The sequence below is a fragment of the Cebus imitator genome, unplaced genomic scaffold, assembly GCF_001604975.1.
Source record: "Cebus imitator isolate Cc_AM_T3 unplaced genomic scaffold, Cebus_imitator-1.0 Scaffold272, whole genome shotgun sequence".
Taxonomy (NCBI): domain Eukaryota; kingdom Metazoa; phylum Chordata; class Mammalia; order Primates; family Cebidae; genus Cebus; species Cebus imitator.
Genome location: NW_016107587.1, coordinates 1,681,784 through 1,706,164, shown reverse-complemented (window position 1 = coordinate 1,706,164; position 24,381 = coordinate 1,681,784). Strand labels below are relative to the sequence as shown.

The following is a 24,381-nucleotide window of genomic DNA, read 5'->3' as shown; positions in this document are numbered from 1 at the left end:
CCATTTCCTCGCTCCCTGAGTCATCCTGACCGACTCCAGGGTCCCTGTGGATGGAGTACTTGATGTCCTGCATACCTACCTCTCTGCTAGTCTCCTTGTGGCTGTACCATCCCATAGAGTACCTGCACTCAGCCATGGCAGAAAAAACACTACGTCCTAAGTCACTAGTGCAACATCCTAACTTGACCATAATAATTGCGGATTTTAAAAATGTCTGTAAATATATATATTTAACTCCATTAAAAATAGTTGCGTTTCGCTGAAAATGCTGTATCAATACCCTAATGGTTGATGCTTAATTCCCAATTTTTTTGCAGTTGAAACAATATTAAAATAACTCTTTTGTACATATTTTAGATACTTTCCCAATTGTTTCCTTATGAAAAAATCTATCAAATGAGAATCTTTGGGTTGAAGAGTATACACATTTCACAATTTTAAAGCATCGTGCTTACTTGACTTCTTGAAAGGTTATACCAATATGCATCTCCTTTCAGTGTTCATACTTAATTTTGATTATTTGTTTGTCTTCTTTGAGTACCTGAGTGGAGAAATTATTCCTCATTCATGTTTATATTGCCAAAGTCTTCAGCTGAATGTTTGACAAAGTACGTGCTAAATAAATGTTCAATAAATGAACATTGAAAGGAAAGCAATTATTTTTCAATAGAAAGCCAAAAAACCCCCCTGTTCTCCACAAAAAAAAAGAGAGAAGGAAGAAAAAATTAGTTTATTTCTTTCTGTCAGTATCCAACTAGCTAAAAGGTTTGCAAGAAGTTCACTTGGGGAAGAAATTTTGGACTTTGGTGGAGAGATATTTGGAAGGCTTGACTCCAAACTATAAAGGATCTAGGCAGATCAACTGTGACTATGGTTGCTATTTGACATTTGACTTTCTCTTAGCTTTGACTTGTGCTTTATTTGAACCCCTTGGGTGAACATTGGACTGTGTTTTCCCGCAGTGATTAACAAGAACTTCAAAATACATCTCGGAAAGTCCCCTCTTTTGAGAAGTTGGCATCTAGAGGCCCCAAATGCCATAAAGAGACACAATAGAATTTCATGCTTCCTTCAAAGGCTTTTGTCTCCAAAGACAAGGGCAATAGACTAATTATGTACTTTACTTTAGCTTCCTTGATATTCTAAACTTAAGGTGTTTTTCTCTTCTCTCAGCCAATGAGATCTTCTGGTTAGCTCCTCCCTTTGAAAGGCTCTATTTCCTTCTTCTTCATTTGACATTTTATTTTTTGTACCTAAGCATTTTATTCTTTGTGGTTTTTAGTTGCAGCCAAATCCATATACCACGTGAGCCACTTGGAGAATTTAAAAATATATTTAAACTGAGTCTGGAAGACAGTTTGTTCAAGACAGATGGAAAATTACGTATTGAATCTGTAGGCCTGAGCTTCTGTCCATGTACCATCACAAATTAGTTCCAAGATGCTGCACAAAATAATGATCTTCATGACATGCAAGTGTAAAACTGGCACAGTATGACCTATCTCACTGGTTGTTGTGAGAATTAAATAATGAATGAGTAAGTGCTTGCAAATGCTCATGGTTATGCAAAATTTAAGGGTAGAGCTTGGTCTTCACATCTGAATTCCCAGGAGAGCCTCCTTCTGGGGTTGTGTACAGCTCTGCTTCATTTACTTTCACAAGGACATTTTTTCTATCCTCTTAGACAGAAACTAAGTCATGTTGGTTCACTGCTATTTCCCTAGTCCCTGTAAGAGTGCCTGAAGTGGTATACAATTCCTAATGAATGAATGAGTGAACGCACTTGCTTTTATTGCTCTAGTACCCCACAGTTTGTTGATCTATTCTTCCATTGATGGGTTTTGCATAACTTCCAATTTTTGTTTTCCTTTCACAAGTAATGCTGTATAAACACTTTTGAGCATTGAGCATACCTCTTGGTTCATGTGTATAATCCCTTCTCAACAACTGTGTGTTTGGTTAAATCACGTTTTTTTTTTTTTTTTTTTTCTAGTTTGAAACCAGTCCAATCTAACAAAATTAATATGGTTCAACTTACTACATAGTTATGGAATTATTGAGCCACAGAATTTGCAAATCCTTAGCTTACTAATGTTGTCAAATTGCTGTCCAAAGTTTCTATGTATCCATATGGTTGCCAACAATGAGTACTGTCAGACTTTTTACATTTTCCTGAACTGGTGGGTGTAAAATGATGATCTCATTGGGGTTTAATTCGCATCTACTTGAGTACTACTGAAATTGGGCATCTTATAAGGTGTTTACATTTTGCTCTTGTCTGCTAATTTCTTTTCTTTTTTGGAGGGGGTGGGGAATGGAGTCTCTGCATCATCCAGGCTGGAGTGTAGTGGCGTGATCTTGGCTCACTGCAAATTCTGCCTCTTGGGTTCAAGCGATTCTCCTGCCTCAGCTTCCCAAGTAGTTGGGATTGCACGCATGTGCCACCACGCCCGGCTAATTTTTTTGTATTTTTAGTAGAGACGGGATTTCACTGTGTTAGCCAGGATGGTCAATCCTGACATCGTGATCCACCCACCTTGGCCTCCCAAAGTGCTGGAATTACAGGCATAAACCACCACTCCGAGTCATCTGCTCATTTCTTTTGACTGTGTTTGATTCTATAATTTCCTTCTCATTTATTTGTAGGCATTTGTAGGTATTACAGATACTGCATTGTCAGTTATATATGTAGAAATAGATCCTTCAAGTCTATGGCTGGTCTTTCTACTCTTCAAATGGCTTTTCTGAAGAACAGAGATTTTAAATTTGTAAATAGCTTAACTTTCCTTCGTTGTTTATGATTTTTGTGTCTTATTTAAGCATAAACAAAACATAAAGAAGACTGTGTGTTTTCTTCTGAACATTTTTAAAAAGTTTCTTTTACTTTTGGCCAGGTGCGGTGGCTCACGCCTATAATCCAGCACTTTGGAAGGCTGAGGTGGACAGATCACTTGAGGTCAGGAGTTCGAGACCAGCCTGGTCAACATGGTGAAATTCCATCTCTACTAAAAATACAAAAATTAACTGGGCATAGTGGCGCATGCCTGTAATCCCAGCTACTTGAGTGCCTGAGGCAGAAGAATTGCTTGAACTTGGGAGGCAGAGGTTGCAGTGAGCTGAGATCACACTACTGCGCTGCAGTATGGGCAACAGAGCAAGCCTGTCTCAAAAAAATAAAAAAAAGTTTCTTTTACTTTTCATTAAGACAGGATCTCACTTTGTCATCCAGACTGGGGTGCAGAGGTGAGAACACAGCTCACTGTAGCCTCAACCCCTTGGGCTCAAGCAATCCTCCTGCCTCAGCCCCCCAGTAGCTAGGACTATAGGGGTACACCATCATGCCTGGATAATTTTTGTATTTTTTGTAGAGATGGTGGTTTCTCCATGTTGCCTAGGCTGAAAGTAGTTTTTTATTTTTGTTTTTCCACATTTGGAGTTTTGTATTTTTCGATGAAAAAGACCTAATCTATTCCTGCCTTCTCCCTCTCCACTCTCAGAAAAACCAATTTTATGGCACAATTTGTTGCAGAGAAATTATTGTCCCTTTGATTTGTCAACCACCTTTCTCATACATCAAGTTTCCAGATATGCACAGCTCTGTTTCTAGGCTGTTCCATAGGTTACTTTGCTTATTGTGGAACTAATAGCACAATGTTTTAATTATTATTTTGTAGAAAACTTTGTTATGGAAAGGACAAATTCTTTCAACCTGTTGATGAAAATTGTCTTGGATATTTTTGACCATTGTTCTCCCAAATATATTCTAAAATTAGCTTATTAAGTATGACACCACCACCAAAATAAAAACAAATAAATTTACCAACCAAACAAAAACTTTTTGGAATTCCATTAGAATTGCATCGAGCCTATAGACAAATCTGGGTAGGATTAACATTTTCTTCCTGTAATATAATATTGTAATATAATGCAATTGTTGGGTTCTGTATTTTGAGGCTAAATTGTTCAGTATACACATGCATAATATTATTGTGCTTTTTTATTATCAATCTTTTTGTTATGTATTAATCTTCTCAGTCATTGATTGGTATCCTTATATTTTGATAAGAATAACAAGATTCCTTGTCTTAAAGTCTCTTTGATATTAACATAACTAATTTGTTTAATATTTACCTACCGTATCTTTTTTTATCTCTTTTAACCATTCTATGTCCTTACATTTTAATTATATCCATTCTAAACAGCATATAACATTTTCTTTTTGAAATCAAGCTTGGTAATCCTTGTCTTTCAAATAGTGAGTTTAAGCATTATTTGAAATTAAAGCATATTATAAAAGTTTTTTTAGTGTATCTGTTGTTGGATAACTTGGTTTCTGATTATGTGAAAAATTTCTTTCAGCCTCATTCTGGAGAGACTGTTTTTCTGGGTACACAATTCTAGACCAACAGAATTTCTCTCAGCAATTTAAAGACATTTAACTATCTCTGGTTTCTCATTTTTGATGAGTGTTTGGTAGTCCTAATATTTTTTTTTTTGAGGTAGTGTGTCTTTATTCTTGAATTGATATTGAGATATTCTCTTTTACTTAGTTGTGCTTTGTTGTTGTTATTGTTTAAAGGCCATTTGGTGGGACATCATTTTTGTGTAATCCAACTTTCTTTCTCTTAGAAGTTTGTAAATATTGATGCATTAGCATCTAACATAGAATGTTTTGAGGATATGTTTAAGGTCAGACTGATTTTTTTCTCCTCTTGTTAGGGAGTTGCCTTTTTTTTTTTTTTTTTTTTAAATTTTTGGCATTTTTTTTTTTTTTTTTTTTTTTTTTTTTTTTTTTTTTTTTTAAACTGTCTAGACACCTGTCGTAGTCTTTATTTTTGAAGTTCAATAGCTTGAAGTTTAATGGCCATAGTTTAACCATGGCTTATTTTATTTTTTCTGAAATGCAGTATACTCTCTTAGTCAGCAGATGAAATTTTCTCTTTTTCATGGAAATTCTCCTATCTTATATATTTGAGGAATATCCTCAAAAAATATTTTGTTCCATTTGTTGGGTTCTTTACTTTGGGGATGCCAGTTTTCCTTATGTTGCATAGTCTTTGTTTTTCAAATATATTAGCTTTTGTGTCTTAATATTTTTGCCTTTAAAATGTTTTTAAAAATAATTGTTGTTATTGTAAGCTGTTTCTTATTCCTAAAATTGAAATTTAACTGTATGTATTTTCTTTTTATGGTTTCTAAATCATTTAAAATTCCACAGGGATGATTCTTTTGTGTTTTTTTTTTCTTAGATCCATAATTTCTTCTTCCACTTATTTGTTTATATCTTTTTTCTGAGCGCTTGTTTTCTGATAATTTGTCCTTATTAAAATATTCTTCTTAATGAGGCATTTGTAAAGAAATTCTTCATTTTATTTGAGTTGTTTCTTTTCCAGGCGTGCTTTATGGCTTTCTTTTGTTTGCTTTTTCTTTTTTTGTTGATTTGTTTCCTTCTAAATGTTTAGATAGCTGCTGTGCTCTTTGTTTTATTACCACTTATACTTGGGGAGCTCTGCCCAGGTATTATTATATTTGTTCTTGACTCTCTTTTCAATAAACCTGGGACCAGTTTTATTTCTCCTTAATATCTAGAGTGATCCCTGAGCATATCCTGTATGCTGTAATCATCAATGAAATAAGAAGATTGGAAATGGTCAGGAGGGCCATGGAGAAGAGTGAGGGAAATCATCTGAGATGGAATAGAATTTTATTAGACTAGTTTAGCTCCGTGCTCTCCTGTGAAAAACTGTCAAATGTTTTATGTAATGTTTAGTTCACCTAGTTGTGGAAATTGCTCTCCAGCTTTGGATTCTTTTCACAGTTTTGTATGTAGTCCTGGAGGCCTCCCCAAGAGTCAGCCTCATTGTTCACTTTCCTTGTTTATTTGATCATTCTCAGTAGCAGTTTTTCCAACTCCTCTGTCAGAAGCAGAAGATAAGGAGCCTCCTTTGAGGTGTTCATCTCCATGGATGTGGGTATTGGGGATAGTCACCAGGATTGTGAGGGGAGATGGTTATGGCTTTAGAGATTGTCGCCTGTGTTGGAGTTGAGGCATGGTGGCTTATTTGATCTCGTCTAGAAACTTTTTTTTTTGCATTTTGGTAGTTTTTTTGTCTTAGGCAAATGCAAGTTTATTCCTGCCTCCTCTAATTTATTTTCTTTTCTCTCCTCAAACACTGCCCATTTTGTCTGGAAGAAGAAAAATTTTGTGAGGAAAGTTCAATGTATCATTTTACCCAGGAGTCCTTGTTGTGTACATGTTCATCTGTATGTATTGTTCATGTCTTCCCAAATGCCATTGTGGCTCAGCTGTGCTGAGGAACCATGGAAAGTTTTATATTTATGCTCAGGCCACAGGGTGAGAGGAATGAGTGGGACAGGGAACTGGGCATCCATGAAATTCAGGGTGAGAAGCACCTTGGGGATGGGAAGCTCCAGAATACAGGACTGAACACTCCCAACCTCTGCAGGTTGGAGCTTCCCTCCTGGAACAGTAGGAGGGCTTTGTGGTAGTTTGGTAGTAGGGGCATTGTTTCGTTAACTGCTAATAAGTTTACCAGACGATTATTTTTCTTGAGAGGAGAGCCTGTGGCAGCATCTGCACCATTGTGTTTGGACAGCAGAAATACCAGCTTCTGCTTCTGTCTGGGTCACTTCCTGGTGTTAAGAAGTCGTCACTGGAGGGTCTGGAATGTGGGAGATACCGCGAAGCCTTAACGTTAATCAGACAGCATTCCTATTTAACAGGGATAAGACTCAAAATGTTAAGCCAGGTTCAAGAATAATAATGACACATAAGAAGAAAAACGTGACATAAAAACGTGATCAGAAAGGGAAGGCTGCCTTTGCACCCCTGCAGAGAAATGGTCTCATCAAAGAGTGATTCACTAGCGCACAATGGACAATGACGCAGCAGAACTGGAGTCTGGCTACTTTTCTCTTGAATGGAGCAACTTCAGACAACGAACAATGAAAGGTGTTTTTTTTTTAACTTGTGCTTTTCAGAAGGGTCAGTGACCAGCTTGTAAATAAAACACTTTGAGATATTCTGTTTTTTAGCTTTAATTGGAATCCTGTTATTATTTCAAGACCCTTAGAGAAACTTCTCAACAATAAGCCTCAGGGTTTTATTTTCTTCCAATATTATTTTCATTGGAAACTAGAGATTGGATGTTGATTTTTAAGACTGAACTGATACATTTTGTGATTTTAGAGTTGCTACTATTATAATTTGACTATGGCAGGGTCCTTTAGATGATGTTGTCTGTGTGAAGGGAATAATATCCAGATACTATAAATAAAAAGATTAATAAATTAATGGCATGAAAGATTTAGACAATAAAGTCTTTTTATTGTCTAAAATAAAAAGGCAAATACAAAATTGGAGAAAATATTTGTAATACCGTAAGCCATGAAAGGGCTGAATTCTTTAATTAAAAATTAAATAGAAAATGATGCTTTATAAGTCAGCAAAAATAAAAAATAACTTAATAGAAAAATAGGCAACTGGAAGGACAGAGTTAATAGGCAAGGAATTATATGCTCGACTTATGAAAAATGTTTGTTTTTAATGATTAAAGTTACGTTTTTGCATATTGACTTGACAAAAAATTAAGTTTGTTAATTCCAGGTGCTATTGAGAGTATAATCAGAGTAAATGATAATTGGTTTAGTTTTTAATGAGGGTATTTTGGTTATATCTATCCAAATTAAAAATCATGTACATTTTAGTGCAGTAATCCCATTCATCAATGGTACCTCATGGATCTACTTACAAAAGTCAGCCAAATATGGAAAAAAAACCTCATGATATCACTGACCCCAAAGAGAAAAGCATGCAAATTTTCATGATGAAGTGATTGGTTAAATCAATTAAATCCTGCAGTGTAATATTATGTAGTCTTTAAAAGTAGCGAGGTAGAACTATAAGTGCTGATACGGAAAATTGGTTCTAAAACATTAGTTTTCATGTACATGTATTTTGTAAATAGGTAACTTATAGGAGAGAATGAAAAAGAATAAAAAACCCAAGAAAAGTATGCGTTTATTCTTCTTAATGCTATCAAGTTATCATTTAATATGAGGCATATTTTTGATTTTGCATATTCATATTCAGTCAGAATTAATGATAGAATCTTCCCCCACCACCTCCCTAACCCAGTACTCCAGTAACTTATTAATTTGTTATTAATTTAAATAAATAGTGATCTCTTGAGTATCCTTGACCTTGCTTTATAGTTTAATTGTGGTCCCTTGAACTAGAGGGCAATCTGCAGGCATTTTCTTTGTTACCAGAGTGTGTAATACTGTGTTTCAGGACTAGATCAGAGAACTTTTTATCCTGATGCACTTTCTGACACAAGAAATACTTCCTCATGGACTATTTCAAAGAGATTGATTTATTTTTAATTAAAAAAACTTCTTTTTGAGATGGCATCTTTCTCTGTTGCCAGGCTGGGGTGCAGTGTGGTGTGATCTTGGGTCACTGCAACTTCCACCTCCCGGGTTCAAGTGATTCTCCTGTCTCAGCTTCCTGAGTAGCTGGTATTACAGGTGTGTGACACCATGCCTTGTTAATTCTTTTGTATTTTTGGTAGAGACGAGGTTTCACCATGTTGGCCAGGATGTTCCCGAACTCCTGACCTCACGTGATCCACCCACCTTGGCCTCCCAAAGTGTTGGGATTACAGGTGTGAGCCACCATGCCTGGCTAAAGAGGTTGATTTCTTTTCTTCCTTAATTATACCAGGGACAGGAAAACTCTTTTCTGCCTGTATTTTGTCTTGATGGCTTAGGCCACTCATCTGGTGACATTTAGATCTGCTTACAGGGAAGGATTAGTGCAATGGGATATGACCACGGCAGTTTAAAGAATAAAGGAATCAAAGTGACCAGAAGTTCATTTTAGTTCAAAGCATTATAACTGGGAATCTGAAACAGTAAGACATCCTCTTTGGTGTTTGATGAAGCAGTGTTAACTTGCAGAATTTTAGGTTTTTGTTTGTGCGTTTATTCAATGACTTGCCTATTTTTTGTCTGGCTATTAACTTTTGTATTTGTAAAATGATGTTGCCTGAATTCAATACAAGATTATCCACCATAAAACAAGTGAATAATGATGGCAGTAAAATTAATTTTATGATAATTGAGGCTTTTCTATTAATTTGGGGGGCTATACCTTATAGGTGGTATTTTTTTTTCTTCTCAAATGATTGAATTCCATGTATCAATGGCAGTTCCTTTCTGTTAACTTTGAAAATTTAAGGTTTTAAAAATTATTGCAATCTTTTTGGGTGGTTCTTATGTAGTCCGTGTCAAGAGATTTTACTCCAGTAATCTTAGTTTTGGAGTTTGTTCTAATCTTAAGAAAATAATTCAAATAAAAAATTATTTATATACAAAATGTTCCTTAATAAAAGAATGTGTGAATTATGGGATATTCATTTGGTAAGAATGTTATACAGCAAGTAAGCTGATAGCTATGAACCTCTTGTGGCAATATTGAAAAATATGCATAAAATGAAGGTAAATGAGAAACGAGGGCTACCAACAAAGCCAGCAAAATATCTGTTTGGGTAAAAACATCAGAAATGTTAAAGAAATTAGAAAAATAAACATAATTGTTGTATTTAAGTTAAATAACAGGGGAAGTTATTTATTTCTTTAATTTCTCTAATGTCCTAAGTTCTGCAATAAATAAAAATGTGCAGAAAAAGAAAAGAAGTAAAAGCTAGGTCTGGTGGGAAAAGAATAAGGAGATGACACAGTCACAGATTGGGATGCAATGATTAATAAACTAGGCCGTCTCTGTGGGCTCCTGTCCCAAATGATTGTTCTGAGACATATAGCAGGGATTATGATGACCTCCTTCAAGAGATGAAAATATTGTCATACTTTACAATTTATTCAAGTGGTATATATATATATATTTTTTAATTTTCCAGGTTCTTTTCCTTGCTGAATTCTTCTGGCCTTGTATCCTGTTTATAATTCTGACAGTACTTCGTTTTCAAGAACCTCCCAGACACAGAGACATTTGTAAGTTTCACTTTTAAATATCCTTTTAAATTAACCTTCAGAGAAAAAACTCATAGCACTCTTTCTCTCTTTTTTAAAATAAACTCTGAATCCTCAGTGGAATGAATAGACAGGGTTTCATTAAGACGATAACAACATATCTGGAGTATATACCAATAAGCCACGATTTAGGTTTTGTCTCTTAAGAATGATATTCACACAGGTTCACTCAACCTAGCAGATAGATTTATTCTTCCAATTAAAACGGACACAATTTGGGCATAAGTATACAGCCATTATAAATATAGCAAGAGTAGAAGAAGAAGTAAAAGTGGGAGATGTATTTCATAGTTTATCAACATGATACTGATAGTAACGATGATGGTGGTGAGAAAATAATGATGCTGATGATATGATGGTGGTGAAAATGGTGATTATAGAGATATGGTGATGATGATAGAAATGCTGATGATGGTGATGATAGTTATAATGGTGATGGAAATAATGATAGTGGTGATGGCAGTGATAGAGATGATAGCAATGAAGGTGATGATGATGATGTAGATGATAGTGATGGTGGTGATGATGGAGATAATGATGAAGATGATAGTGATGATGGTGATGATGGAGATGATGAAGATGATAGTGATGATGGTGATGATGGAGATGATGATGAAGATGATAGTGATGATGGTGATGATGGAGACGATGATGAAGATGATAGTGATGATGATGAAGATGATAGTGATGATGGTGATGATAGAGATGATGATGAAGATGATAGTGACGATGGTGATGATAGAGATGATGATGAAGATGATAGTGATGATGGTGATGATGGAGATGATGATGAAGATGATAGAGATGATGATGAAGATGATAGTGACGATGGTGATGATAGAGATGATGATGAAGATGATAGTAATGATGGTGATGATAGAGATGATGATGAAGATGATAGTAATGATGGTGATGATGGAGATGATGAAGATGATGATGATGGTTGGTGATGATAATGGAGATGATAGTATCTATGGTGATGATCATGGAGATGACAGTATTGATAGTGGTGATAATAGTGGAGATGATGGTAATGATAATGGTGATGATGATGCTGAAGTTGATAACAGTGATGAGGATGATTATGATGAAGATAATGGTAATAATGGTGATGATGATGGAGATGATAGTGATGATGGTGATGATAATGGAGAAGATAGTAATGATGGCAATTATGATGATAATGGAGATGATGGTGATGATAGTGATTACTGTGATGATGTTGACAATTGTGAGGGTGATGCTCTGATAAAGTTACTGGTAACTTTCTCTGCTTCAGGAAAATGGTCAGATGAACCATTTTGTTTCTCTGGTTTGAAAACTTAACAACATCACTCTTTGAGAAATAATGGTCTGCTTTGTCTCTATCAGGCTATACCACTTAAACTATCTATAATGTAATTGATTCTGTAAACATTACATAAATAAGGAATTAAATGTTGGGATTTACCCAAAATAGTATTTCAGTTATATTTAAGTTTTACATGTATTAGGACCATTCCTATCAGTTTGTCTTTGTTGTTTGGAGATTCTGTTGTGTGTTGCAGAATGAAAAAATGTGAAACCATGTGAGTAAAATATTATTTAGGAAAAGCTGAAAAGCTTTTCAATGGTCCTACTTTATTATTTACTTATTTGATAAATATGTATTACGTGCCTTTTGTGTTTCAGGCTTTGCTGAGAGTAAAATGGTGTACAAGGCATTTTTTTCTTGCCTTTACAGAGCTCACTGTAGGGCCAGACTATTACAATGCAGTGGGAAAATTGCTATGATGGAGTTTTATACAGGGAGCCATGTGAACACACAGGAGGGGTGGCCAGTCCGTTCTAAGGAAAGGCTTCTGAGGCAATATGCAGGTTCGTCAGAACAAGGGAATGCAGGGGAGAAATTGTCGAGGCAGGGCAGACAGCATGGACAAAAGCCTAAAGTGGAGCCAAAAGGCAGAGATATGCTGGAGGAGTAAGCAGGGTTAAATAAATAAAAGGCTTTGTATGATGTTGAGAATGCTGAACTCTCAAAGAGCATGGAGGAGCCATTGTTTCAGATAAGGTCATAATAAAATGAGCATTTAGGGGTCACATTCTGGTTACTGGAAAAGGTTGAATTTGGGGTGGGTGGAGAGCAACTCTAGAGAAGGCAAGATCAACTTATGGAGCTCTTGAGTAACCAGGCAAGAGATGATTTTGCCCTGAAGCAGAAGGAAGAGGGCAGATTCAACAGACATGAAGGAGGTAAGATGTAAAGAAACAACCGGCTGGATGCATGAGGACAGGGAGGCCTCTGACTAGAACACCGGAGTGGAGAGTACACTCCCAATGAACTGAAGGGGCACAAGACATGTCAGGGATTTGGGGAGCTGGGCTCAGCATGACCATCCTGAGTTGAGGGACCCTTGAGATCGTCGGGGTGAGCTGCCTAATCAGTCAGATTATGAATTTGGAATGACATAGATGAGGACACCTAAGAAGGAGAAACTTCCAGAACATAGGCATCAAGAAAAACACATTGGAGGGACAAGCAGAGGAGACAATAAGCAGCAACCAGAGTGCTGAAAGGGAAACAAAGAGATTTGGAGTCTGTCTGAGAAGCATCGAAAGAAGGAGACATGGCAGAGCGACAGGTGCTGATGCTGCATGGGTAGATAAGGGCTGACAAGTTCTCCATGGCAGTCCAGTGGAGGGATGGGATGAGGAGGGCCAGGCTGCAGCAGTCTGAAGAGCGAGGGGAGTGAGAAAAGGGAAAGTGATGGAAAACCAGGTATACTGTGCAGGAGAAACAGGCAATACAGGGCAAAATAGTTTGCATGCAACTAGAGGATAGCGTGGTATCCAGCACTGACAAGAAGCCTCGGAATGATAGTGGCTAATGCAAAATTGTGAATTATTTAGTTGTAAATTATAGAGAGCACTAAGTCTGTCCTCCAGTGTGATACTAGCTCAGTCCTGCCCTGTGGAAAGAGCAACTTACGATGTTCCTTATCCTCAGAGTTTTCATCCATCCCTTAAACGTTTATCAAGCTCTTGCTTTGTATCAGGAGTGTAGTCCAACAAAGATGTGGCCCAAAGAAACACTGGAAGTGTTTCCTAGAGGTATGCACATAAGCTCTCCTACAGAAGAGAAGGCTTTGTCAGAATCTCAAAGGGGCTCAGGAGTCAAAATTGATCAAGGACTGTATGTTGAAGCTCCATCAAGCCCCTCGTCAGCTCTGTGCGAACGGGCATGGCCTGCAACCTTTGTGAGTCTCTTCTCTATAAAGACAGCAAATTCCTCCTGGTTCCCAGGGCTGCTGTCAGGACTAGGTGAGAAAGCCGGTCAGGAACATGTGCTCAGCATGGGGCCTGGCATGAAGATGACCAAAAAATGCCCATCCCCCTCCCTCATGTTTCCCACTGTTTTGGGATAGCCTAGTGTTAACATGCCAGGTCTTTAATCTTGGAGACAAAGTGTGTCCAGGGCTGAAGTCCTCAATCTCTGATGCATTGATCACCTTCTATGGGGCCACCATTATTCCTGATGTGTTCCTGGAAAGATGGGACATGGAAGTCATGCCAAGGAAATGCACTTCTATCACTGTCTGGGCACTGTTGCTGACCCCTGAAGTCACCACCATGTGGAAGCTGTTCTGTGCCTTTCTTGTTACAGGAAGAGCTGCAACCCTTCTTGTGCTGTGACTGAGAAGGACCTTAGAAAAGGTTATGTGGATCTTACAATTTTAGAATGAAGCCTGAGACTGCATATATAGGTATTTTCACTAAGAAGAAATAATCTTCCAAAGTTAAGATTATTTGCATAGGAAAGTAAAATTTCCTGTTAAGTACCTTGAGAGATTAAACAGGGAAGCTTGAGAAGCTTTATTTATCTGTCTGTCCCAGTACAATTCTGTTTGTGCTGGTGAAGTTAGGCTTGCGACCACCTATGGTTTGGGCAGGTTGCACATGCAGGTGGACATGCACAAGCCCAGGGCACTGCAGCTTCCTCCAGCTACACAGGAATGTGAAAACTGCTGTCAGGGCAGCGCTGCCTTTGTGTTCCCTCTTTCAGGGACCAGAGAAAGAGAAAAACAAGAAGTGGTCAGGGACCCCGAAGAGGCCTGGGAAAGTGCTCCAGGTTTCAGATGGGCTCTGGCAATCCCAGGGCACTGGACAGGCACCTCTGTTCCAGGCTTGCTCCCTGGGGAGGTGACGATGTGGGGTGGAATGAACGTTTGACCTAGAGTCATTCTTGGGTTTGTGTGTGATTTGGGGATAGACATACCTGTGATTCTCAGCATCTTCACTGTAAAACATATTTTTAATTGCATTCTATGAGATGTCCAAGATGTTCACACCTGGTTACTTGTATTACAAGGTGGCCCAATGATACCAAGCCAAACCTTTAGTCTTGGAGACATACTGTATCCCAAACTAGCATCCTCAAATTCTCATCCATTGAACACCTCACCATGGTGACTTCCATTCCTGATGTGTTCCTGAGAAAAACATGACACAGAAATTATGCTAGGGAAATGCACCTTTTATAGCTAGCTGGAATATAACTCCAAATCCTTTTATGGTCTATTATGCTAGAGCACTGAGCCATGTGTCTGCTAATAACCCCATTTGTCCCCTTAGCTAAAAGCCTATTCATGTGTTTTTCATTCATCAAACATTTAGTGAATGTCTTCTACTTGAGAAGCAGTGTGCTGAATGCTGGGCATAGTTACGATGGTAATCGTAACTAACTTCCTTCCTTTCTTTCTATTTATTTTTTTGGGACTGAGTTTTGCTCTTGTCACTCAGGCTGGAATGCAATGGCACCATCTCGGCTCACTGCAACATTTGCCTCCTGGGTTCAAGTGATTCTCCTGCCTCAGCCTCCTGAGCAGCTGGGATTACAGGTGCCCACCACCGTGCCCAGCTAATTTTTGTATTTTTTTTTTAGTAGAGACGGGGTTTCACCATGTTGGCCAGGCTGGTCTTGAACTTCTGATCTCAGGTGATCAGCCTGTCTTGGCCTCCCAAAGTGTTGGGATTACAGGCATGAGCCACTGTGCCTGGCTGGTAATCATAATTTTCAAGTTGCTGCAGCCATCAGCATCCCCACTACTCCCACCCTCCTGGTGGTGTGAAGGGAGGATATGTTTGGGGATGTGTAAACAGCATGTTATTCACGGAACTTACTGTAGTGACGTTTGTCCTGAAAAGTCCTATTCAGTGTAGAAAAACTTTTTTTGCATTACACGATATTTAACAACTATGTTTAAACATTAAGAATTCAGTTTGCATTAAGCTTGAATTTTTTGCCAAAAGCAGAAACTCCTAAATTTTTATATGATATAAGAAGCAGCATCCTTCTTATTCTTCCTGCCCACAGCTTGTTTACAGAGAGCCGCGTCTGGAAGCTTGGCTGTGAATCAGGGGTATTCACTCTGTGAATGGGCTCCCGAATCCTGCAGCTATGGCTGCTCAGAGCCATTCTACCTTGAAACTTGAGTACTGACTCTGGAAGAAAGGTGTTATATATAAAGGTTTTTCATTTTATTTTTTATATTTTTTTGATGTGAGTCCTTAGAGCTCCTTTAAATTAATATCAAGGTTAATAATCTGATGTTATATATTACAATTCTAACTCAACAGGGATTCCATTTGTGGTAGCAGGTATATGAACTCATTTCTTCCTTGTATCTTTACCTAGGTTATTTGCAGCCCCGAGATCTGCCCAGCTGTGGCATTATCCCCTTTGTTCAAAGCCTTCTTTGTAACACTGGATCAAGGTGCAGGAACTTCAGCTATGAAGGGTCGATGGAGCATCATTTTCGGTAAGAGAAACACAAACATGTTTTTTTTTTTTTTTTAATAAATCTCAGAATGCTGATACATAGAACAGGCATCTGCTTTTTGTAAAGCCTCAATAATTTGGGAGAGGTCAGAGATCATGAAAAGTACAGAAATTAAAGTTACAAGAAAATCAGTTTTATTAAATTCAGCATCACATAATTCTGGCTCCAACTAATGGTTAGTTTCCAGCAGGAGCTCTTTCCGCTGTCACTTGCAGGAATCACAGAGTAATAACTGATAAGCAAATGCCATTTGCATGGGATAATTTGTTTTCTGTAGGTTAAAACTCTGACTTCAAAATTACTTGTCTAGCCAACTTTTCATTTAGACTTGTCTAGCCAACTTTTCATTTTAGTGCCACATGCCCCCAGAACAAGTATTTTTTGAGCTACCTACTGGGTTTTTTCTACTGTGCTATTAGTTGACCAGAAGCCTGTCCCCAGGGGAGAGCAAATAGAAACTGGGCAGTAACTCTTTATTTGTCATAAACCACCTAAATGGACTACAGGACAGATAAGTTGCCTTCTCTGAGTCTCTGAATGTTGAGCTGTTCCTGTGGTTGTCTATGGTCTCAGTTGGCCTTAAAACTCAAGAAGAGAGCCGGGCGCGGTGGCTCAAGCCTGTAATCCCAGCACTTTGGGAGGCCGAGGCGGGTGGATCACGAGGTCAAGAGATCGAGACCATCCTGGTCAACATGGTGAAACCCCGTCTCTACTAAAAATACAAAAAATTAGCTGGGCATGGTGGCGCGTGCCTGTAATCCCAGCTACTCAGGAGGCTGAGGCAGGAGAATTGCCTGAACCCAGGAGGCGGAGGTTGCGGTGAGCCGAGATCGTGCCATTGCACTCCAGCCTGGGTAACAAGAGCAAAACCCAAAAAAAAAAAAAAAAAAAAAAAAAAAAAAAAAAAAAAAAAAAAAAAAAAAAAAAAAAAAAAAAAAAAACTCAAGAAGAGAAGAAGAAGATATCTCATGTGGGAAGAGACAAAGTGAGAAGGTTTCACTTGGGGGATCCTGAATGCCCTGGAAACTTCTCCCAGGTGAAGTTAGCAAGGGAAGGAAGCGACTAGTTGATTATGAGAGTTGGAATTTGTCAGGTATGAATGATCTGAGTTTTATTTAATCTGTATATCCTAATATTTAACAATCTCATATGTTTAAATGTAAAGCAAATGTTAACATATATGATCTTTATCTTTCACCTGTAAGTTACAAGAGGAAAATTAAAAGCTTCCAGATAATTTTTGGTGTATTGGGTACAATATTTATAAGTGGTGTTGTTTTAGTTCATTTGGGCTGCTACAATGAAATACCATAAATGTTGTGGCTTATAAAGAATAAATATTGGCCGAGTGCAGTGGCTCATGCCTATAATCCCAGCACTTTGGGAGGCCGAGGAGGGTGGATCACGAGGTGAAGAGATCGAGACCTCCTGGCCAACATGGTGAAATCCCGTTTCTACTAAAAATACAAAAATTAGCTGGGCATGGTGGTGCATGCCTGTAGTCCCACCTACTCAGGAGGCTGAGGCAGGAGAATTGCTTGAACCCAGGGGGCAGAGGTTGCAGTGAGCCGAGATTGCGCCATTGCACTCCAGCCTGGGTAACAAGAGCAAAACCCCGTCTCAAAACAAAACAAAACAAAACATTTATTTCTCATAGCCACTTATAAAACCATCAGATCTCATGAGAACTCATTCACTATCATGAGAATAGTATGAGGGAACTGCCCCCATGATCCAATGACCTCCCATAAGGTCCCTCCCCCAACACATGGGGATTACAATTTTGATTACAATTTAAGATGAGATTTTGGGTGTGGACATGGCCAAACCATATCGCATAGTTAGGTTATTTATTTGAAGTTTTTTTTAAAACTTTTGTGATGTAGGCATTTATTGCTATTAACTTGCCTCTTAATACTACTTTTGGCCGGGCGTAGTGGCTCACGCCTATAATCCAAGCACTTTGGAGGTCAAGGCAGGTGGATCACCTGAGGTCGGGAGTTCAATACCAGCCTGACCAACATGGTGAAACCCTGTCTTAAAAAAAAAAAAAAAAAAAAATCCTACTTTTGCTGTATCCCACAGGTTTTGGTATGTTGTTTTTCTACTTTGATTTTTTTAAGCAATTTTGAAATATCCTTTTTAATTTTTTCATTGACACAGTGGTCATTCAGGAGCATATTATTCAATATTTATGTTTTTATAACTTACAAAGTTGATCTTGTTATTGATACCTAGTTTTACTCCATTGTGGCCAGAAAATATACTTAATATAATTTTAATTATCTTGAATTTTTTAGGCTTATTTTGTGGCCTAATGTAGAATATGTCCTTGAGAGTGTTCCATGTTCTAAAAAGAAGAATGCAGATTCCACAGCTATTGGATGGAATGTTCTGTAAATATTTATTAGACTCCTTTGGTTTTATAGTGTAGGAAAAAGTCTAATGATTCTTTGTTGATTTTCTGTTTAAATGATCTGTGCAATACCGAAAATGGGGTGTTGAAGTCTCCAGCTGTTATTATATTGAGACCTATCTCTCTCTGTAGCTCTATTAATATTTGCTTTTTATACATAGATGGTCCAGAGTTGGGTGCACCCAATTTATATTACTATATTTATATTACATTTTCCTGTCTGAGAGGTTACCTATCTCTGTCACTCCAGGATTGGTCACTGATGACTTATTTAGTTCCTTTGGTGAAGTCATGTCTTTCTGGATGTTCTTGATGCTTGTGGATGTTCATTAATGCCTGAGTATCGAAAAGTTAGGCATTTATTCCAGTCTTTGCAGGCTGAGCCTGTTTGTACCCATCCTTCTTGAGAGGGCTTTCCAAGAATTCAAAGCAGAATAAATGTCATGGCTTCAGCCTGTGGTCACTGCAGCTGTTTCAGCACTAACTGTTTCATTCCTAAGCCCAGGAATGCTGCAACTCTTGGAAACTCCTAGATAATCAGCCTTGTTGGACTTAGGGAAGTTAAGAGAGCATTCTCTGGGTTACCAGTTGAAGTCTCTTTCTCTCTTTCTTCTGTTTCTCCTAATCAAAAGGAGTATATTTCCACACTTGGCTGCCTGGAATTTGGGGAGGGGTGATGCAGGCACTCCCATGGCCACCAGAGCTGGCACCATGATGGGTCACCCGAAGCTTATGTTCTTCCTGACCAGTACAGTACAGGGGCTTACCCAGGGCCCATGGCCATTATTTCCTGGCTGCTGCTGATGTTTATTCAAGGTTCTAGGTCACCTTACTCAGGATGTGGCCAATCCTGCTGGGACTGGGTTCATCCCATCGGGGCAGCAGATTCCCATCTGGCCTAGATGGGTCTAGAAATGCCACTAGGGGACAAAGGCCTGAAGTTGGGGGCTTCAGAAATCTGCCTGGTATTTTATTTTACAGTGGTTAAACTGGCATCCAGCTTGCAAGAAAAAGTCTTCATTAATATTTCTTCTCCATTCCTCGAGTAGAAGGAGTCTTTCCCCCAAGCTGCACTGCCTGGAGTTGGGGGAGTGTTGATATAGGCACTCTAATGGCCACCACAGTTGGTATTGCATTGGCACTGCAAGTCCTCTGCCTTTAAGACCAGCACAGCACCAGGGCTTACCCAAGGACTGTAGTCCTTGTGGCCTGACTGCCACTCAAATTTATTTGGAGTCCCAAACCACTTTAATCAGCCTGTATGAGGCCAGCCAGGACTTGGATATCTCTTGCTGGGGTACAGGATTCTCATCTGGCTCTGGGCTGGTCTAAATGTTCCCTCTGTGGGCACCAGTAGAATTCTGCCCTTTGTTGCATTCTATTGTGACAGGGCAGCACTAAGTTTCAATACAGAAATTCACACTCAGTGTGCTCTCCCTCCCTCAAGCACACAGAATCTTTCTCCGTGCTGCACTGCCTGGGATTGAGTGAGGAGTGTGTAGGCAAAGCAAGACTGTCCTTTGTATCCTCTTCAATGCCTCTTTCCTTTTTAAATGTTATGAACATTTAAAAATAAGTATTTGTGTGGACAAATATTTTAATTTTTTGGGGGTTAATACCTAGGAGTAGAATTGTTGGAATGAATGTTTAGTGTATGTTTAGCTATATAATATATGTCCAGGCTGTTTTCCAAAGTGTTGTACAATTTTATACTCCCAATATCAATACGTAGGAATTCCAGTTGCTCCACATCCTTGCTAACACTTGGTATTATGTTGGTCTCTTTAATTTTAGCCATTATACTGTTGTATTGTGCTTTCCAATTGTAGTTTTAATTTATGTTTTCTTGATCAGGAATGATGTTAAGCATATTTTTTGTATTTATTGGCCATTTCAATATATTTTGAGGAAAGTGTCTGTTCAAATATTTTATACAATTGATTTTCTGTTTTTGGTTTTTTTTGAATCCTTAGAGTTTTAATTTTAATTTTAATTTTTTTTACATATACTGGCTACAAGTCTTTAATCATATGTATACATATGATTATGTATATGTACCATATGTACCATAAATCTTATTTCCTCATTTCTGCTGTCTTTTGAAGAGCAGGGGTTATTTATTTTGATAAAATATAATTTATTACTTTTTTCTGTTTTGATTTGTGCTTTTTGTATTTTTCTCTAACAACGAAATATTTGCCTAATATTTTAGAAGATCGTTCAGATTTTTCCCTATATTTTCTTTGATATGTTTTATGATTTTAGCTTTCGTTTACAGATGCAACTTATGTTCAGTTTATTTCTTTATATGGTGTGATATAACTTTTGAGGTTTATCTTTTTACATATGTATATACAGTTCTAGTAACATTTGTTGAAAAAACTATTTTATTACATTAAAATACACTGGGACCTTTGTTTAAAATCAATTGATTTGTCAATAGTATGAAGGACTGTTTTTGGACTCTCAGATCCTGTAGGTTTAGTTTCATAGCATCAGAATATGGCAAATATTGCAATAAAGTAAGTCACAGGAAATTTTTAGTTTTTCATTGCATATAAAAGTTATGCTTACACTATATTGTAGTCTAGTAAGTGTGCAATAGCATTGTCTAAAAAATGTACATTCCTGAATTTAAAAAGTAATTTATTGCTAAAAAATGCTCATGGTCATCTGAATCTCCAGTGAGTCATAACCTTTTGCTGGTGGAAGACCTCACCTTGTTGTTGATGACTGCTGATTGATCAGGGTGGTGGTTGCTGGAGGTGGAAGTGGCTGTGGCTATTTCTTTAAGTAAGACAGAAATGAAGTTTACTGCATCATTAACTGTTTCTTTCATGAAATATTTCCTTATAGTATGTGATTCTGTGTTTTGGCATTTACTTATAGTGGAACTCCTTTCAAAATGAGAGCCAATCTTTTCAAACTCTGTCACTGATTTGTTAACTAATTTTATGTAATATTTGAAAACCTTTGTTATCATTTCAGTAATGTTCACAGCATCTTCACCAGGAGTAGATTCCATCTCAAGAAACCACTTTGCTTGTTTATCCATACAAAGCAACTCCTCATTCATTAGTTTTATTATGAGATTGCAACAATTCTGTCACATCTTAAGGCTCCACTTCTAATTCCTGTTCTTTTGCTGTCTCCATCACATCTGCAGTTACTTTCTGCACTGAAGTCTTGAACTCTCTCAAAATCACCCATAAATTTGAATCACTCTCTGTGACTCTATAGCTTTATGAAATGCGTTTATTAAATAATAAGATTTGAAATTTGAAGTTACTTCTTGCTCCGTGTGCTGCAGACTGTATGTTTGTTAACAGTTAATGAAAACATTAATCTTGTACATCTTCATTGGAGCTCTTGGATGACTGGTCGCATTGTCAATGAGCAGCAATGTTTTGAAAATATTTTTTTCTGAGCAGTAGGTTTTGACAGTGAGTTTAAAATATTGAGTAAACTATGCTGTAAACAGAAGTGCTGTCATCTAAGGTTTGGTGTTCAATTTACAGACACAGTTGATTTAGTGTAATTCTTAAGAATCCTAGGATTTTTGGAAAGAGAAATGAACACTGGCTTCAACTTAAGGTCGCTAGCTGCATTAGCCCTAACAAGAGAGTCAGCCTGTCCTTTGAAACTTTGAAGGCAGGCACTGACTTCTCCTCTCTAGTTAATGAAAGTCCTAGATAGCATCTTCTTCCAATATAAGGCCGTTTCTTCTGCATTGAAAAGCTGTTGTTTAGTGCAGGCACTTACACCAATTATTTTAGCTAGATCTTCTGGAGAACTTGCTTCAGCTTCTATATCAATGCTTATATCTTCACCTTGTACTTTTATGTCGTGGAGACAGCTTCTTTCCTGAAACTTCAAGAACCAACCTCTGCTAGCTTCAGACTTTTCTTCTGCAGCTTCCTCCCCTCTCTCAGCCTTCATAGAACTTAAGAGAATTAGGACGTTTCTCTAGATTAGACTTTGGCTTAAGGAAATATTGTGGCTTATTTGATCTATCCAGACCTCTAAAACTTTTTCCGTATCACTTTCTTATCATTTGTGTTTTCACTGGAGTGGCAGTTTTAATTTTCTTTAAGAACCTTTTCTTTGCATTCACAAATTCATCAACTGTTAGTGAATCGCATTTATTAACTGCTTGATTAATAAATAACTTGCCTAGCTTTCAGCTGATCTCAGCTTTCAACATGCCTTCCTCACAGAGCTTAATCATTCTTAATCATTAATAAACATGGGAGGCGGAAGTCGCAGTGAGCCGAGATTTTTGCCACTGCACTCCAGCCTGGGCAACAAGAATGAGACTCCATGCCAAATAATAATAGTAATAGTAATAATAATACTAATAATAATTCTAGCTTCTGATTTAAAATAATAGACATGTGACTATTCCTTTCACTCAAACAGTTTGAGGTCATTGTCGGGTTATTAATTAGCCTAATTTCAATATCATTGTGTCTCAGGGAACAGAAAAGCCCAAGGAGAGGAAGAGATACGGGGGAATGGTCAGTAAATAGAGAAGTCAGAATACACAAAAAATTTACTGATTGAGTTCTCCATCTTATAGTGGCATTCCCAAGCAACTGTGATAGTAATATCAAAGATCACTGATTACAGAACACTATAGCAGATATCATAATGATGAAGATTTAAAATGTTTTGTGAGGATTACCACATGTGACACAGAGAAACAAAGTGAGCACATGCTGTTGGAAAAAATGGCATTCATAGACTTGCTCAATGTAGGGTTGTTATGAACTTTCAATTGGTGAAAAACAGTATCTGTGAAACGCAATAAAGCAAAGCATAATAAAACAAGGTATACCTGTACACAACTCAATAATTGTTAGTATATTCACAGAGCTGGGCAATCATCATCACAATCAACTTTAAAAAAATTTCACCAACCCAACAAGAAAATCTAAATGTATTAGCCTACACTCCTTATTTCCTCCCAGTCTCCCCCATGCCTAATCCTGGGCGTACAACTAAACTACTTTCTGTCTTTATAGATTTTACTATTCTAGACATTTCCTACATATAGAATTGGTATAAATTATAGGCTTTGTTTGGTGACTGCCTTCTTTCACTTAGCACAATGTTTTTAAGGTTCATTATGTTGTAGCATATATCAATGATTCATTTTAAAATTGATGATCAACTAATAGTCCATTGTGTAGATAGAGGACATTTTCTTTATTTTTTCCTCTGTTGAAGTACATTTGAGTTGCTTCTACTTTTAGGCCACTATGAATAATGCTGGAATATTCATGTACCAGTTTTAAAATAAATGTATGTTTTTTTTTTCTCTTGGATATATGCTAGGTCATATGATAGCTCTATGTCTAACATTTTGAAAAACTGTCCGATTGTTTTCCAAAGTTGCTCTACTATTTTGCCCTTCCATCATCAGTGGTATAAAGGTTTAATTTCTCCACATTCTCATCAATACTTATATTTCTGTTCTTTAGATTGTAGCCATCTAGGTGGGTGCGAGGAGTTATCTCATTGTAGTTTTGATTTATGTTTCCCTAATGATTTATAATGTTGACAATCATTTTTGTGGTTTTTGGACATTTGTCTGTCTACTTTGGAGAAATGCCTAGTCAAATAATTTGCCCATTTCAAATTAGATTATTTGTCTTTTTATTAAAAAGTTTTAAGAGTTCTTTGTATATTTTAGAGACAAGTCCTTACAGATATATGATTTCCACATATTTCCTACCTATTTTCTGGGTTGTCTTTCCACTTTGTGATTGTGTTTTCTTGAAGTAAAAGTTTTTAATTTTTTTTTTCCCATTTATTTATTTTATTGCATTTTAGGTTTTGGGGTACATGTGAAGGTTTTGGGGTAATTGTTGCATAGGAACACACGTGGCAGTGTGATTTGCTGCCTTCCTCCCCATCACCTACATCTGGCATTTCTCCCCCTGCTATCCCTCCCCAGCTTCCCACCCCCCACCGTCCCTCCCCTATTTCCCCCTAACTGACCCCAGTGTGTAGTGCTCCCCTCCCTGTGTCCATGTGCTCTCATCGTTCAACACCCACCTATGAGTGAGA

At 37.6% G+C, this 24,381-nt stretch overlaps 1 protein-coding gene across 1 annotated transcript in view; it reads left to right on the top strand.

Annotated features, from left to right (window-relative positions):
• Window positions 1-24,381, top strand: part of ABCA13 (ATP binding cassette subfamily A member 13) — a 424,215-nt gene that overhangs the window by 13,805 nt on the left and 386,029 nt on the right. Inside the window, 2 exon segments of the mRNA XM_017500828.2 lie at window positions 9,942-10,035; window positions 15,749-15,872. Of these exon segments, the coding sequence (XP_017356317.1) occupies window positions 9,942-10,035; window positions 15,749-15,872 (218 nt within the window).